The 17218-nt window shown below is 35.1% G+C and overlaps 1 protein-coding gene and 1 long non-coding RNA gene across 6 annotated transcripts in view; one reads left to right on the top strand and one right to left on the bottom strand.

Moving 5' to 3' along the window:
* Window positions 1-17218, top strand: part of LOC123592687 — a 71414-nt gene that overhangs the window by 52282 nt on the left and 1914 nt on the right. For 2 of the 4 annotated variants that reach the window (XR_006709915.1, XR_006709916.1), the window contains exon 2: window positions 15881-15984. The exons of the other annotated variants lie outside the window; for them this stretch is intronic. This is a non-coding gene — a long non-coding RNA (uncharacterized LOC123592687). The remainder of the gene's footprint in view (window positions 1-15880; window positions 15985-17218) is intronic. 4 annotated transcript variants of the gene reach the window in all.
* The window catches only part of HSPA4L (heat shock protein family A (Hsp70) member 4 like), a 54066-nt gene that overhangs the window by 6631 nt on the left and 30217 nt on the right, over window positions 1-17218 (bottom strand). For both annotated transcript variants that reach the window (XM_045467957.1, XM_045467964.1), the window contains exons 14-19: window positions 12756-12854; window positions 11107-11244; window positions 7363-7488; window positions 6963-7070; window positions 4667-4786; window positions 857-1018 (exon numbers count right to left, since the gene is read on the bottom strand). In XM_045467957.1, the coding sequence (XP_045323913.1) occupies window positions 857-1018; window positions 4667-4786; window positions 6963-7070; window positions 7363-7488; window positions 11107-11244; window positions 12756-12854 (753 nt within the window). The remainder of the gene's footprint in view (window positions 1-856; window positions 1019-4666; window positions 4787-6962; window positions 7071-7362; window positions 7489-11106; window positions 11245-12755; window positions 12855-17218) is intronic.

Consider the following 17218-nt stretch of genomic DNA (forward strand, 5'->3'; position numbering starts at 1 on the left):
GGAAAACATCCGTTTCTTCACACCCTTGACAACTTGTGACAAAGATTATGAATGTAAACACACAACCATGACCAGTGAAAAGAAAAGACGGGTAAAGGAGAGTTAGTAGGATGAGTGATGTATGTTTTCTTTTGTCAATTGCTTCTCTGACGTCTTTAATCATTTTTCTACTTAAATGTTAGTTTTATTGTAAAGTTCATCTCAATATTTTTCTATGATAATCTTTGATATTTTCACTAGTAATGTTTTTTAGGCTGGAAAGTTTATCTCAGAAATAAGATTTTACCATAGAATTTTACAGATTTCAAATGATGTCAAAAACCTACACTGCAAAGTTTTATAATGGAGATTTAGAAGTCTCATCCAGTCTAGAAAAGTCTGACATATATAACAGTAAGAAGTTGTCACATTGCTTTATTTCACTGTGTAGTAAACTTAAAATTTAAAAACACAGCCTCATCTGACTAAATCAAGGAACAGAGATGTCCCACCTAGAAATCTTTTTTTTTTTTTTTTGCAAAATTAAAATTTAGCCTTAAATTTGTTTTTCTAAGTTCTTTTGCAAGCTGATTATTGCTTAAAGTATGGCTCCCAATAAAACTGTTTAATGGCTTGGGGTGCCTGAGTGGCTCAGTCGGTTAAGCGTCTGACTCTTGATTTTGGCTCAGGTCATCACCCCAGGGATGTGGGATCGAGGCCCACACTGGGCTCTGTGCTAAGTGTGGAACCTGCTTAAGATTGTTTCTCTCTCTCTCTCCTTCTGCCCCTCTCCCCTGCTTGTGTGTGCTCTCTAAAATAAGAAAAAAAATGTTTAATGGCTTGAACCCATTAAAAAGAAAGTTTCATAGTTACTTACCTTTGACTTTGCAACTATTTCGGAGACTTTCACCACAGGATCTTGAGTGAGACTTAGTTTGTTCTGTGCATTCATCTTACTATTCAGCCAATTCATGGCTTCACTGATATATTTTTCAACTTTTTCCACTTCAGCTGGATCTAAATGATCATATCTTTCATCCTATTAAAAAAAAGCCTTTTACTTAATAGAAAATATTTCCATAAGCAACAATAATTTCCGTTTAAAAGATTTAGACTCTTATTGAATGTATACCTCCCACATACCCATGTGAAGAAGCCACATACAAATTACACAAAACTGAAGAGACTGGGAGAAAGAAAAAAATCAATGTGGGTTTTTAAAAGGAAAGTCTTTCTGAAGAAGTCAGGTTTTTTCAAAAAATGACTAGTGCAGAATATTCAAGGGAAAAGTACTTAGTCAAGAAAGAAGCTGCATGGAATTCAGTTGTTAGGGAATAAAGAGAAGTAGGGGAATAAAGGCATAGTGCAAGCTAGACAGAAAATTCTCAGTATATAACAGAACAACAGTTCTTGATAAAGAGAAGTACATAATAAAATTTTGTCTGAAAAACACAACTACAGCTACCACATACAGAAAGTAATCTAAGAAGTCAGGGTTTAGGATGGTAATCATGAGAAAGAAATGGCAATGCAACAGAAAAAGGATCTCCTGATGGATTATAGATGGGACATAGAAAATAAAGAGAAAGGGAATTAAAGAGTACTCCAAAGCCAAAGAACTGGGAGAATGGTGATGTTGTGTTTTACAACTATAAAGCTTCATCACGTATTCTTCTTCTGCTTGTAGAAGACCCAATTTCTGGGTCCCCACATTTTTCTGAATTCCCTTCTACTTCATGGATCACATCTTATATTCCTTCCCATTCATCCCTTCACATGCATGTTTTAAAAAGATACCTAGCCTGAGCCTCTTCCCTGAATTCCCAACTCTATATCCAACTTCCAACCTGAATTTCCATTTATAAAGAATGAAATGACCACCTATGTTTCAAAATCCTGATTACACCCCCACCTACTCCTCCCAGTTTTCCCATCTCAGTAAATGGCAACTTCATCCTTCCAGGCCATATCCTTGGAGTCATTTTTGACTCCTCTGTCACATTTACATAAAATCTATCACGAAATCTTACAATGTGCAAACATCTACTACTTTCCCCCTTCAATATGCAAGATTCAAGCCTCTATCATTCCTTGTGTTATTCTAATAATGTCTAAATGAGTGTTTCTACATCCTTTAAAAAATGAATCATGTTACTTGTATGTTCAAAAACCTCCAATGGGGGGCACCTGGGTGGCTTAGTTGGTTGAATGTTCAAATTTGGCTCAGGTCATGATCTGATGGTTCATGAATTTGAAGGCTCTGCATCAGGCTCTCTGCTGTCAGCACAGAGCCCGCTTTGGATCCTCTGTACCCTTTTCTCTTTGCCCCTCCCTTCTTCATGCTTTCTCTTTCAAAAATGAATAAACATTAAAAAAAAAAAAAAAAACAAAAACCTCCAATCAATGGTTTCATATCTCAAAGCCAAACTTTTATGATAGCCTACTAGGCACTAGGTTCTAATCCCATTCCCATTGTTTTAAGCCACACTGGCCTCTTTGCTGTTCCTTCAACACATTTTCCCCTTGAGGTTTTGTAACTTGCTCTCCCTTTTTCTACAACTTTTCCCTTACAGTTATCTTACACCTTGAGCCCTCCCTTCCTTCAGTTCTCTCCTAACAGTATATCACCTTATTAGTCTGCCCTTCTCACAAATCTCCTCCACCTTTGGTGGTTCCTTACTTTTTCAATAGTCCTTTATCCCTATCTACTTAAAAAATTTTTTTTATTCATTTTTGAGAGAGATAGAGCGTGAGCAGAGAGAGACAGAGAGAGAGACACACACACACAGAATTTAAAGTACACTCCAGGCCGTCAGCTGTCAGCACTGAGCCCGATGCGGGCTCAAACTCACAGACTGCAAGATCATAACCTGAGCTGAAGTCGGACATTTAACTGACTGAGCCACCCAGGTGCCCCCGTATCTGACTCCTTTGAAATAACTTATTTACTGTTCACCTTTCCCTACCAAAGCATATTAGAAACAGGTTCAGTGTTTTGTTTGATGCTTGTAGTTCCAGCATCTTGAACTGAAGACAGCACATAAGAAAAATTCAAAATCCCTGAATGTAGGTGAAGTCTTGTCTTGCTTTGGTATCTTAAACCTGCGTACTCAAGACTGCTAAAGCCTGGGGAACATGGGGCCATGTATTGTTATGTGGATGTCCAATGCCATATTTGAAATATTCTTGGTGTTTTTGTCTGCTTCCGTCTTACCTTTCCATTATCCTTCTATTCTTTGTACGTGTATGGACATTTTGGACACTGACAGTGGTGGACACATTCGCAATCAGTGCCTGGATTCTTCTTTCTGGTTGGCTGGATTGTAATCTTATGTTACAAAATTTACAAATCTATTTTGTAAAGCAAGCAACCTCTTTTTACACGTTGTGTAGTACAAAGTAGCATAGGTGATAGGAGTTTGTATGTTAACTTCAGACTGTTCAAGTTTTAATCCTAACTGCATCATTTACTACCAGTGTAATCCTTGACAAATTGCTTAAGCACTGCAGTTTTCTTATGATATATCCTTGTGAGATTAAGATAATCCATGAAAAGTGTTTAAAATTCACTGTTTGGTAAACATAAGTTATTAAGATAACCTGCCTGAATCTGGTGCTACCCTCTCCTGCTTACTGATGCAGTTTTAACTCCCATGATAAAAACTGGGGAAATTATAGTGAATATTTATTCAAAGTAAGGGCGAGCAAACTTGTCCTACAGGCCAAATCTAACCTGTTACTTGCCGTTTTTTTTCCCTGCGTTTTTAAATAAAGTTATTTTGAAACACAGCCATACCCATTCAGTTACGTACTGTATATGGATGCTTTTGCACTTCAATGGCAGATCTGAACTGTTAGCCTGTAAAACCTAATATATTCGCTATTTGTTCATTTAAAAAAAAGCCTGCTAACCTCAAGTTTAGAGGAAAAAATGGTAAGCCTAATTTTGTCATATCTTACTATTATATAAATGATATTTCCTTTTGGATGTAACTAAATATTTGAAGCTTAAAAATAGTCGGCAGGTTAAGGGTATATAGATTTGGGTGTGCATCTAAAAGAATAAAGGGTACAGGAGATCACAAATGTCTCATAGACTGGAAGACAGAGAGCAACCAAAAGCAAAAGAACAAAATAAAGTCTAGCACTGTCCAGTCTCCAAGAGGCCTATAATAAAAAAAGTTCCAAGAAAAATTCTCTTTCACTGTATCAATAATGAAATCTCTAAGAAGAAAATGATAGATTTAGTCACTGGATTGAAGTGTGGGTTTTAGGTAATTTAAAGAGATTAAAGCAGCATAACTGCAATGTATTTCAAATATATTAGTACCCTTTACAGTAATTTTCTAATAAAAAGATAGGGGTGCCTGGGTAGCTCAGTTGGTTGAGCATCTGACTCTTGGTTTCGGCTCAGGTCATGATCTCATGGTTCATGGGATTGAGCCCCACACAGGGCTCTGCACTGACAGCGTGGAGCCTACTTGGGATTTCCTCTCCCTCTCTCCCCACTCTCTCTCTCTCAAAATAAACAAATGTTAAAAAAAAAATAGTAAGTTTAGAGTACAAGGTCTCCGGAATTTGGCAGTAACGACTGCTACAGCTTTGTGGCTGAGAACTTATTACCCCATCCTACCATGTACTATAAAACACATGCCATCAGCAGCAGCTTGCCCTGTGACTTTAATACCTTGTTTCTGTATGCTTCTATCACTTTCATGACAAGTTGAATCTTTTTTCCCAAGTCGTTTAAAGCTTTTGGTCTCTCTTCATGTTCCATGTACCTCATCTGAATAGGCTGGCCATATTTCTATTAAGAAAAATTTTTGAAAGAAAAAGTTATTAACCGAAAATGACTTTTAACAGAAGACAAGTTTTATTGGACCCTTACATGATGATGAATAGGAAAGAAAGCTGGCCAGATCAAAACATGCCTTCTCTATTTCCCTTACATGAAAATAAATTCCAGTGATTATTTCCTTATGCAATCCTACAGGGATGCCTAATGATGTATGTCTTTCATTTATTAAGATTACCACTTCTTGATTCCTGTCAAATCCAAAGGCAACACTTTTAATTCCTTCAAAGTTGTGTTGAAAATTTCCAAACCTATTAGCCATAAAGACATTATCGCATGCAGAATTTATCTGACACAGGTCGCAAATACTTCTATTATAACTCTGTAAGCAACATGATTACTAGTATTTCCAGATATTCAATATTATCTTTTGAATATTATTTATGTTTGTTAATTAGATGGAAATCCTGGATCTGGAAGTATAGCACTTAAAAAAACAAAACCAAAAAACAAACCTTTGGCCCCTTGCCCCAAGTGCCCGGAATGTTAAAACAGCCTCCGGAATTTTGAGGAAGGGGATGCATTAGAAGAATGAATACCTATTTTCTTGTAGATAGTTTATGTACTTAAAAAAAAATCAGCTTATTTTAGAATAATTTTAGATTTTCAGAGAAGTTACAAAGGAAATAATAGAGCATCAAGTACTTCTCACTGCTTTCCTCTAATGTTAACATCTTACATATCTTGTATTACCACAGTATATACAGTTGTCAAAACTAAGAGACCAACACTGGTACATTACCATTAACTGAACTCCAGACTTTAAGTGGATTTCATAATTTTCTGTTCCAGGACAACATATTGCATTTAGTCTATTCACATCATACATTTTACTGTAAATGTTTCTGAAAAAGGACCAAGTACTGCCAACTTTTAAAAGCCACCCCCCCCCCCCAATACTAAGGCCTGTGAAAACTTGTACAACATTCATTTCTATGGTTACTTATATATTTGGGGTGAAATAATCCTTTTTGAGAGCTGCTGGGCTTTTTAGTTATTTCTACTGACTTCAGCTGTCTGGCTGTTCCTACTACCCAAAATACATACATTCTTTTAGGAAGATGGGGAGTAACACCACCACCAAGCTAAAATGTGATAAAGCCTAGTTTTGCTATAAGATCAGCTTTCCTGGTTGCTAATTATTCTGTTTGAAAGTAGTTTACTGGAAAGATACTTTTATAACTTTATATAACTTTTGCAAGATACTTGTTTTGCAAGATACTTGCTTTTGCTTTTAAGTAACTTCTCTTATACTCTGCTCACCCAATCCTAAAGGGCTGCCTTTTCCCATATCCTAGGAACCCTATCAATATCATCTATGTATTTCCCTTGCTACTCAGAATGGCTCAGGGACCAGCAGCATCAGAACCTCTTAGAAGCTTGTTAGCAATGCAGTATCATGGGCCCACCACCTCATATATACCAAATCATAGTCTGCACTTCAATAAAAGCCCGTGACAATTCATATGAACATTAAAGTACTGCTATGATGCACACTAAGAAGAAAAGACAAATTCCTGTAATCCTTGTAATCTGAATTTAAAAGTATTTTTTTCAGGGTAGGGTAGGCAAGCAGAAAGAAAGGAATAATAGTGACAGTTTCTTAAAATCATACCATTGACCTAGAAAAAGGAGACATGGTTGCCACATCTCCGTATTTCTTTGTGAAAGAAACTGGAATTTCTTCACTGGCCAGGTGTCCACATCAGTTGCAATGTGAAAATACAAAAGGGCAGCGTATACTCCTCAAAATCACGGCACAGTGAAGGGGGGGAGAAGCAGAGAAAGGGTGTATCCTCCAATGGATAAGAAGGGATCAGGTTCACAAATCACTTCTTAATAACATTTCAGAAAAAAATGCCTAATGTAAAAGTGGTCACATTCCAGCCATCTGCTACATATTTATATCTGAGTGTCTGAATAAATATGATTATACATTATTTAATTTCAGTTATCATATAGCATTACTGACCTCTAAAATTGCTTTTAAGATTAGAGAACATTTCTTCTTACACATACCTTAGTATTTTCTAATGTATTTATTAAAAATAGATAATGTGCTTTTATACCACAATTTTTAGGAAAACAATGTTCTATTCAAAATTAACACGGACTTTAAAAAATTTACCTTTAGTTCTTGAAGCTTATCCACATAAATTTGTTTAGGTTGGTCCTCTCCTTCTTCATAAAGCCAATTTTCTGTATCTTCCAATATTGTAGACAGTTTATTCAAGTCCTAGTTGTACATTGAAGAGACACTGACTGAAAATGCTCTCCTTAGAAGTTATCAAAGAAGGACAGACTATTTCTCAAGTATAAAAGATTAAATTTCAGATTTCTCTGGCTTTTTATTCATTAACATGTTTTTCACCATACTTCTGCAATTAGGAGACATAACTAAGAATCATTCCTAAATGTGGCACAAGGGGATTGACAACAGTAACACATTTGGTATGTTTGTTTACATAATTCGTATTAACACTGTCAAACAAATAGTTCTAATAAAAAATTATGTAATTTAGACTTACTTCTTGAGTGATGAATTTTTCATAGACTGTGCCCAGCTTGTCTCTAAAATCATATACATATTCTTCAACAGCATTCTTAGCATCATTTCTTTCTTTCTCTAATTTATCTTGCATTATCATCTTCCCCTATTCAAAATGTTCAAATTAGCTATTAAGAATATGCACAAGAGTCATCAGGGAAATGCATATCAAAACCACAATAAGATCATCACCTTACATCAATCAAAATGGCTAGAATCAAAAAGACAAGAAATAACAAGTGTGGAGAAAAAGGAACCCTTGTGCAGTGTGGGTGGGAATGTAAATTGGTGTAATCACTGTGGGAACCAGTATGGAGATTCCTCAAAAAATTTAGAACTATATGATTCAATAATTCCATTATTGGGTATTTAGCTAAAGAAAACAAATACATGAATTCAAAAAGATGTATGCACCCCTATGTTTATTGCAGCATTATTTACAATAACCAAGATAGAAACAACCCAAGTATCCATTGATAGATGAATGGATAAATAAGATGTAAGATGTGGGGTGTGTGTGTGTGTGTGTGTGTGTGTGTGTGTGTGTGTGTGTATGTGTGTGTGTAATGGAGTATTACTCAGCAATAAACAGTATGAAATCTTGCCATGTGCAACAACATAAATGGACCTAGAGTGTATTATACTAAACAAGTCAAATACCGTATGATTTCACTTACATGTGGAATCTAAAAAACAAAACAAATGAATAAAGAGCAGAAACAGACCCATGAATAGAACTAACTGATGGCTGCCAGAGGGGAGAGAAGTGGGGAGATGGGCAAAATCAGTGAAAGGGAGTAGAGATACATGCTTCAAGTTATGGAATGAGTAAGTCACGGGGATAAAAGGTACAACACAGAATATAGTCAATGGCATAGTAATAGTGTATAGTGACAGGTGATAGCTACACTTGTGATGAGGATACCATGATGTATAGACTGATTTAATCACTATGCTGTACGCCTGAACCTAAAGTAGCACTGTGTGTCAACTAGAGTTCAATTAAAAAAAAAAATGCATTAGGGAAATGCAAACCAAAACCCCTTTACACCTACTGGAATGATTATAAATCAAAGACATGGATAGTGTTGGTGAGGATGTGAAGAATTTTAAACCCTTGTACACTGCTGTTGGGAAAGTAAAATGCTGCAGTTGTTTTGTAAAAGTGTGGTGGTTCCTCAAGAAGCTAAATAAAGAATTACAATATGACACAGCAATTTCACTCCTAGGTATATAACCAAAGGAATTGAAAACAGGAACTCAAAACAGTTATTTTTATGCCAGTGTTCACTGCAGCATTATTCACAAGAGCCCAAAAGGTGGAAACAACTCAGCTGTCAACTAACAGATGAATGGATAAATGAAATATATATATATAAATAATAAAAAAATATTCTATTATAAAAAGGAATAAAGTTCTAATTCATGTTACAACATGGATGAACTGTGAAAACATGCTAAGTGCACTAAACCAGACACAAAAGGAAATATTGTATGATTACATTCATAGGAGTTTTTTAGAATAGGCAAGGTCACAGAGACAGAAAGTAGATAGAGTTTACCGGGGGATGAGGAATAGGGAAGAATAGTGAGTTATTAATGATTACAGACACACTGGGGTTATGAAAAAGTTTTGGAAATAGACAGTGGTGATGGTTACACGAAATTATGAATGTAATTAATGCCATTGAATTGTTGTGCACTTAGTCAAAATGGCGTATTTTATCAGTTTAAAAGATTAGTAATGTGTAATATACCAAGTCACTGAATTGTACACTTTAAATGAGTGAATTGTATGGTATATGAATTACATCTCAATAAAGCTATCTTAGGGGTGCCTGGGTGGCTCAGTTGGTTGAGCGTCCGTCCGACTTCGGCTCAGGTCATGATCTCAGGATGAGTTCGAGCCCTGCATTGGGCTCTGTGCTAACAGCTCAGAGCCTGGAGCCTGTTTCAGATTCTGTGTCTCCCTCTCTCTCTGCCCCTCCAGAGCTCATGCTCTGTCTCTGTCAAAAATACATACACATAAAAAAAATAAAGCTATTTTAAAAACCAGATATAGTCTATGTCATGGTACATACTAGGGTTCAATTCCTTGGCTCCCCATTTATGAGCTTTGAGATCACAGGAAGGTCACTGAACCTCTCTAAGTCTCAGTTTTCTTGCCTTAAAACACAGAATACTTCTATCTATCTCTTAGGGCTGTTAATAAGATTGACATAATTCACATGAAATTTTAGTATAGTGCCTAGCATATAACTCATGCTAAATAAATGTTAGCTCTGGGAGGGGATACAGTATAGTGGTTGCGATGCTGAGCTTTGGAGACAGACTACTCAGATCCAATCCAAAGGTTACTCTCTGGCCACTAAATCTGGTGATTTAGTCTACCTGTTCCTGTTTCCTCATCTGTAAAACACAGATCTCTAACAGTACTTCTACCTCATAGGTTTGTTGTGAGGATTAATTAAGATATCAAAGTGTTTCAAACAGTTAGCAAACATGATTGTTTTAATTAAAGCAAATAAATAATCTGATTGTAATACTTGAACAAAATTTTCATTTCAACAGAAACACAGTATTTTAAACAGAAGACTACAGTGCACTGACACTTGGAATTTAAAATAAACATTTAAAAACTTAAGAAAAGTTTATACATTCTTATACTTAAGAATATTTATACACAGAATTTGCCATAGCTGCACTTGCCTACAATTCATTACTTTGGGAAGATAAGTCTCAAAACTGAATTACCCATGGTTTCCAGGAATGTTTGCTTCACAGAAAATTCAGCCTTTAATAGTTAATGAATAGACAGTATGGGTAGGTACTAAAAAGAGCAAGCACTGTAAAGTCAAAATATCTCAAAGAAATTCCTAGAATAATGTGCAGCAAATGGGAGAATATGAGGCACTTCAAAGAAAACTCACCTTCTTTAATGCCAGCCAAGCCTATAGAAATTAGGGACTAGTACTTAAATAAAAGTTTTAAACATAAAATTACTTCTTATACAATTGCTAGTCAAGAAACAAAACCCTATTCCTCAAAAGACTATAAAAATTAAACACACAGACATGTAAAGAAAATTTCAAGAATGACAACAGATCTTAAAAAGTATTAAATGGAAGTCAGAAAACATTTTGAATAGAGCCTTGACTTTTAAGAACAATACATTAGAAGAGGGGGGCTGCGAATACTTCCCATGTGATGTCTGCTGGGTGTTACTGTTACACAGTAAAAGCAGGTAAGAATCATTAGTACTGTTTATAGTGAAGACAACACATTTTTCACATAACTATGATGAAAGCTACACTGTACATAACATAGTATACAGCTCAATATTTTGTCCAAAATAAAGTAGTTCAACGATTTAATAATTCTTTATGAGTTATGGACTAGTTCTAGGGGGGCCTGGGCGGCTCAGACAGTTGGGCGACTGACTTTACTTAGGTCATGATGTCACAAATTGAATTCGAGCCCCATGTCAGGCTCTGTGCTGATAGCTCCGAGCCTGGAGCCTGCTGCGGATTCTGTGTCTCCCTCTCTCTCTGCCCCTCTCCCACTCACGTTCTGTCTCTCTCCTTCAAAAATAAACATTAAAAAAAAAAAAAAAGAATTATGGATTAGTTCCCCAAATTGGGGGGGGGGGGGAATAATCACTGACCTCTACAAAGATTTTAGAATATACTACCACTTATTTCAACATCAACTCAGATTTATATACCTCATTTTCAATGTAGCTGTTGAGAAGATCTTGGCCCAATTGTCTACACAGGCTACTCTGAATAGGCAGATCAATACTCTTGACTTTTCCTTTTTTAATGGTCTGGTTTAATCGGTCTTGTTTGTCTGAGGAAGCTGACTGCAAAAAAAAAAGAGAAGTATAAATTTCTAAAACTAGCTTAAAAATAGATTTAAAAAGTGATTTCACATAAAACAGAAATGTAAAACCAAACAAAACTATTACCCTTCTACTAAAGACTACTTTAATACAGATAGTATTTTATACTGTGTACACTAAATCTTTCTACATAAAAAATACCGGGATGGAAATGCAAATTAAAATCATGAGATGCCACTTCATACCTACTAGGGATGACTGTAATGAAAAAACAACAAAAAGAAAACAAGAGTTGGTGAGGATGTGGAGAAATTGGAACCCTCATATTGCTGACATGACTGTAACATGTTGAAACATTCTGGAAAACTGTTGGGCAGTTCCTAGGTGATGAAAATGCTGAGAAAATGATTGTGATAACAGTTGTAAAACTGTGAGCATATTGAAAACCACTTACTTGTACACTTGAATGGATGGATTGTATGGTATGTAAACTATATCTCAAGCTATTAAGCAATTAAAGCAAAAAAAAAAAAATCAAGTAAATCATATGTTTTCACTCATGTGGGATCTCAGAAACTTAAAAGAAGAGCATGGGGGAAGGGAAGGGGAAAAAAACAGTTTCAAACAGAGAGGGAGGCAAACCATAAGAGACTCTTAAATACAGAGAACAAACTGAGGGTTGAAGGCGGTTGGGGGGGTGGGGAAAATGGGTGATGTGCATTGAGGAGGGCACTTGTTGGGATGAGCACTGGGTGTTGTATGTAAGCGATGAATCATGGGAATCTACTCCTGAAGCACAGAGCACACTGTATACACTGTATGTTAGTTAACTTGACAATAAATATTTTAAAAAACCAAGTAAAATAAAAAAATCTAGAAAAATGGGTTTCAGTTTGTATATTGCTTGAGAGCCCAGGAATTAAAATGGAATCTTTATAACCTCTGGAAAAAAATCTATATAATTAACCAACACAGATTAAATTCTTAGTTTAGAAAAATCCGTTGAAGATGATATTTAGAGCACATTCATCTGTGTGACTGGGTCATGGTCTCCCTTTTATCAGCAATGACTGTCTCGTAAAATTATGACCCTCAATAAAAGTTACCCTTTAAATTTTTACTTCCAAAAATATTTTTGCACAAAGCAAAATATTTTATGATATGTAGCAAAATGCTTAGAGTGGTTAATTTTGAGATGCAAGGTTCTGCCAATTTAAGTTTTCTTCATTTAGCTTATTCCATTTCTTATTTTTCTGGGATTATATGGCTTTTAGTAACACAAAAAAATTACTGAAAAACACATCTTTTTTCCTACCAGAGAGATAATTTTACTTTTACTGTTAAGGTTCATTCTTTTAAAAATTCTCTGTAACTCACTGAATTGTATTTACTCTGGTTGTGTCCTTCTATACTTTTCCACAGTTCTAAGATTTAAAATATCAAGTGTATTAAAAGTATGCATTATAAAGTGAATACATTAACTCGAAATAGCAATCTCAAAAAGACACCCCCATAAAAACAATAAAACACACCTTTGTTTTGGTTCCTGTATGATCAATTTCCTCTTCTGGGGTGTGTTCAGCATGACATTTTTGATGCCCTCCTTCTTCTTGGTCAACTTGCATTTTATCCTGGAAAGAAAATACATAATTTGTAATATTGGTAGTGTCTTCCTTATTATTAATAAACAGCATCTTAGAGTACAAACCTGCTTTGAAAAGTGTGAACATAGTAAAGTAGAAGGTTGTTTTTCAAATGAGAATAAATACAAATAAACAGATTAACAGGTCAATAAAATAAAATGACCTATTTGATGCTATGTGAATGAATAGTTGCATTCACCTATAGGCAAATAACTACAAAATAAATGGAAAACTGTTCTCAAGTTAAAATTCACCAACCAAAAGTCACAAACGTAAGCTTACAAAAAAGAACATTAAACTTGACATGAAACATGTTTATATGAAAAATATTTACAAATGTGAGAAAATATATAAAATACATGTATTACATAAATTCAATTATATTTTTAAATGTAGTAAAATACTCAATACATTGAAACTGTCAAAGTAGAGGTCTCCGAATTAAAAAATTTCAAAGATTTTTTAACGTCTAGAAGACAAATTCTCAACCAAGATGACTGTCAAAATAGACTCTACTTGGTAAATAATCAGAAGGAATGGATTTTTCTGGTCTTTTTTAACCTTACTTATGACCATCCTCCTAAAAAGAAGAAAGCTTGGAATTCAGGAATCAGTATAATTTAAGTCTTCTAATATATCTGGAGTTAAGCAAATACAAAATACCCCAAAGGCGATCATGAATAAATGTTTATTTGTACCAGAGAAAAATAAATTGGGAGATAATTTATACCAGCATTCTTTGTAGTTAAAAGGTCAATTATTAAAAAAAAAAAGGTCAATTATTTCTGGTATTACACCCCACCTCACCCCTTGGCACCTTCCAACTGTACAACTTCCCTCCACTGATTGAAAACAGGTTAAAAAAAAGTGATAGTGGTCAGTTGGAGTAATGCAGTAAGACACAAATACATTGTTAACTCTATTTAATAAGAAAAAAATGCTACCAATTAAGTGGCCAAAATGCTTGATCACTTAGCATTTTTACTTTATACTTATTTGAAGAACTCTTCTATTGTGAATATATTGAAAGATAAACAATATAAAGTGGTTAAGGTGTTTCTAAAACTTCACATTCAGAACCCAACTCTTTCAAATAAATTCAGTTCTCAATGTATTTATCTACACAGTATTGTCCTCTGTGCCATCAAAGGCATTAGTGACCCAGCTTTCGTTAAAAAGTTTGGTCTAGGTATGGTCTGTAGTATTTTCTTATAAGCCGCTGATACCTATTCTGCAAGTTTCATCATGGTGTTTTATCTTACCAAAAGTAGTCAGCAGATTGCTTTCAGACAACAACAGGAGAATTCCTTCCTTGAATGGTCTTTTAACAATTTGTTGACAAATGTCAAGGGGATGCAATTGCCTAGTCATGCCACTGGGAAGAGCAACCAAGTTCACACACGTACAGGTGATGAGAACTATGTCATGATGACTGCCATCGGCAATAGCAATGGTTAAACAATAACCATTTGCAAGACCTACCCCAACTTCAGATATATTAAAAAGTGGAAAACCGTGCATCTCACAATTAATTTGAGAGTAATCTGTTAACCTTTTAAAATGATTTAAGAATGTTCATAGGAATATTATCCATAGTGGGGAAATTAAATAAAGGAAGTGCCTCTAGACTCTGGCTTCTCTTATAGATTTTAAATTTCAAGAGGGTTGAGATCGTTTTTTTTGTTCAGTGCTATATCCAAACACACATTTTAGTGCTTCTAGTTATCTGCTGGATGAAAAGCACTTAAGAATACAATCCAGAATCATCTTCATGAACTATAAAGGCTTTAACCTGATTTGCCCCTTGATCTACCTTTCTTAAATGTTTTTTCTTGCTGCTCTCTCCACCTTCTCCACTCCTATATCTTATTGATCTATCAGCTACCCTTATATTTGTTACAACAAAGAATACAAAAAAGAGCTTCCAGCCTCAGGGGCTTTATACCTGTTATTCACTCTGCCCAGACAACTACCTATCTTCAAACTGCTTTTTCATCCTTCAGGCTGGCTTACCTGTTCCTTCCTCACAGGTGGTTCACCTCATCACTATCACATAGTTAATTTCCACTATGCACCCCCCTTCCACTAATTTCCTCTATATAGTATCTTGTTGCTTCTAGCCTGTCTTTTCCCACTAGAATGTAGGTAACAGATGGATGCGGGGACCTTTTCTTCTTTGCTTAACCACTGTATCCTTAGTGCCTAAAACAGTGCCTGGTGCATAGAAGTAATTAGATATTTTGAAAAAATAAATAAAAAGATGAACCACTCAAATGGCCAACAGTTGAGGAATAGTAAAATCAAGGTATAGAAGTATGATGAATAGCACAGTCTTTCTGATCTTTGGTTTTGTGATAAAGCCTAGGCTGTGATAACTTCTTAAAATTAGTATACACCAAGCAGTATCAATTTAATTTTCTGAGACATCTTTATATTGAAGAAAAGTCAGCACTCTGTTATTATTTTTTAGGAAAATCAAAGCTATGTTAATTTTTAATGAAAAAAAATGAGGCCCATAATTTCATAAATTGACTCATGTACAAAAAAAAAAAAAAAGACTCCTGCTGCTGCTGCTCACTGGGTTTCTTTATATCAGAGTCAGCAGTGTCAGCAGCTGAGGTAGAGTAAAAACCCTCTTATTTTCTCCTCTAAAACTGAAACAATTAGTTTCCAAAGTGTAGTCTGAGTTGATTCACATTTTTTGGGAGGAAAGGAGAAATGACTTTATAGTGGAGTGTAAGCCTTATGGTTTTAAACTTCTGGATACAGAATTTAAAAAATCCTAGAGAAAACCACTAAGAAATACAGTACATGGCATGTTTTCTACACAGGATACTCAACGTCACCCCTTGTTAGCAATGATTTGGAAATAAACTAATTTATTCAACACCTATTGTATCAGCTGTGCTAGGGATTTAAAAGAAGACAATATATGTGGAATGTGCTTGCCAATAACACCAAGGATAGGATCCATAATGTTAACCTTCCTTTATCCTTGATTATATATATTGTAGGAGGAGTATTTAGGAACATCTCACTTATCTAGAAGAAATCCCTTATATGGGAACATCAACTACTTGGAAATGTTCCAATAAGGCAGAACACTCTTGATAAGCAAGTAAGTCTCTGAGTAGCTAAAGCAAATGTCATTATTTCATACCTTTTATTCACAACTGAGTCCTTTAAGTCCACATCCAAATTATTCCCAAGGACAGATTAACTGAACCTCAAGCTCATAGACAAAATAGGGGAAGCAGAAAAAATGGGTGCCGTATTATTGTTTTTAGTGCTCCAGAATCGCGATATAGAGAAAAATAAAGGTCTCAGCAAAGGTGAAGAAAACAGAAATGGTTATGAAGAATTCATCCTAGAGGCATACAGAGTGCTCTCAATATTAGTAAAAATAAATCTTAATGGATTAAAAATTTACATGTCTGACTTAAATTACTGTGAACTACAATTAAGAAAGCTAACTTTTCAAAAAAAATAAAACTAACTTTTCACCTATTATTCTAATTTATAAAAAATTGACTGTATTTTCATTAACAGATCAGGACATTTCTTTCTCCTCAATTCAAGGAAGGATGTAATAGCAAAATAATACATGGGAAGAAGAAAGAAAATGCTATGATCCTTAAATGAAGTACATTAAGGAGAATTCTGATCAATGTGCAGGATTTTAGAGTATTAATAAAAACAGACAGAAAGATGAACTCCACAAAAGGGAAAAATGGTCTTGAAATCTGACAAAAAACAAAATCCATTCTTAATATGCACAAATACACAAAAAATCTAGGGCAGATCTCCAATTATGGTTGGAAAAAACATATGCCATTAAAAATAACTTATAATCGGGGCGCCTGGGTGGCGCAGTCGGTTAAGCGTTCGACTTCAGCCAGGTCACGATCTCGCGGTCCGTGAGTTCGAGCCCCGCGTCAGGCTCTGGGTTGATGGCTCAGAGCCTGGAGCCTGTTTCCGATTCTGTGTCTCCCTCTCTCTCTGACCCTCCCCTGTTCATGCTCTGTTTCTCTCTGTCCCAAAAATAAATAAACATTGAAAAAAAAAATAAATAGTATACATATAAAAAGATAAAATCTCTATGTAATGGAATATAATCATGTTCACTTAAAATTCCTGCATCTATAGTACACCAAGAGTGAATAATGCCAGGGTCACATAACTCTTTCATAAATTGTCAAGAATCTGTATTAACGTTACTGAATGCATAGTACACTCTTCTGTTCAACTGCCACAGATACCCCCAAGCCCAGAAAAATTCTTTATTAGCCATGTGCTTTATCAATCTAAAAATAGGTACACATATAGTTCAAAATTCATCAATCTGAATTGGT

Source organism: Leopardus geoffroyi, chromosome B1 (assembly GCF_018350155.1).
Source record: "Leopardus geoffroyi isolate Oge1 chromosome B1, O.geoffroyi_Oge1_pat1.0, whole genome shotgun sequence".
Classification (NCBI taxonomy): domain Eukaryota; kingdom Metazoa; phylum Chordata; class Mammalia; order Carnivora; family Felidae; genus Leopardus; species Leopardus geoffroyi.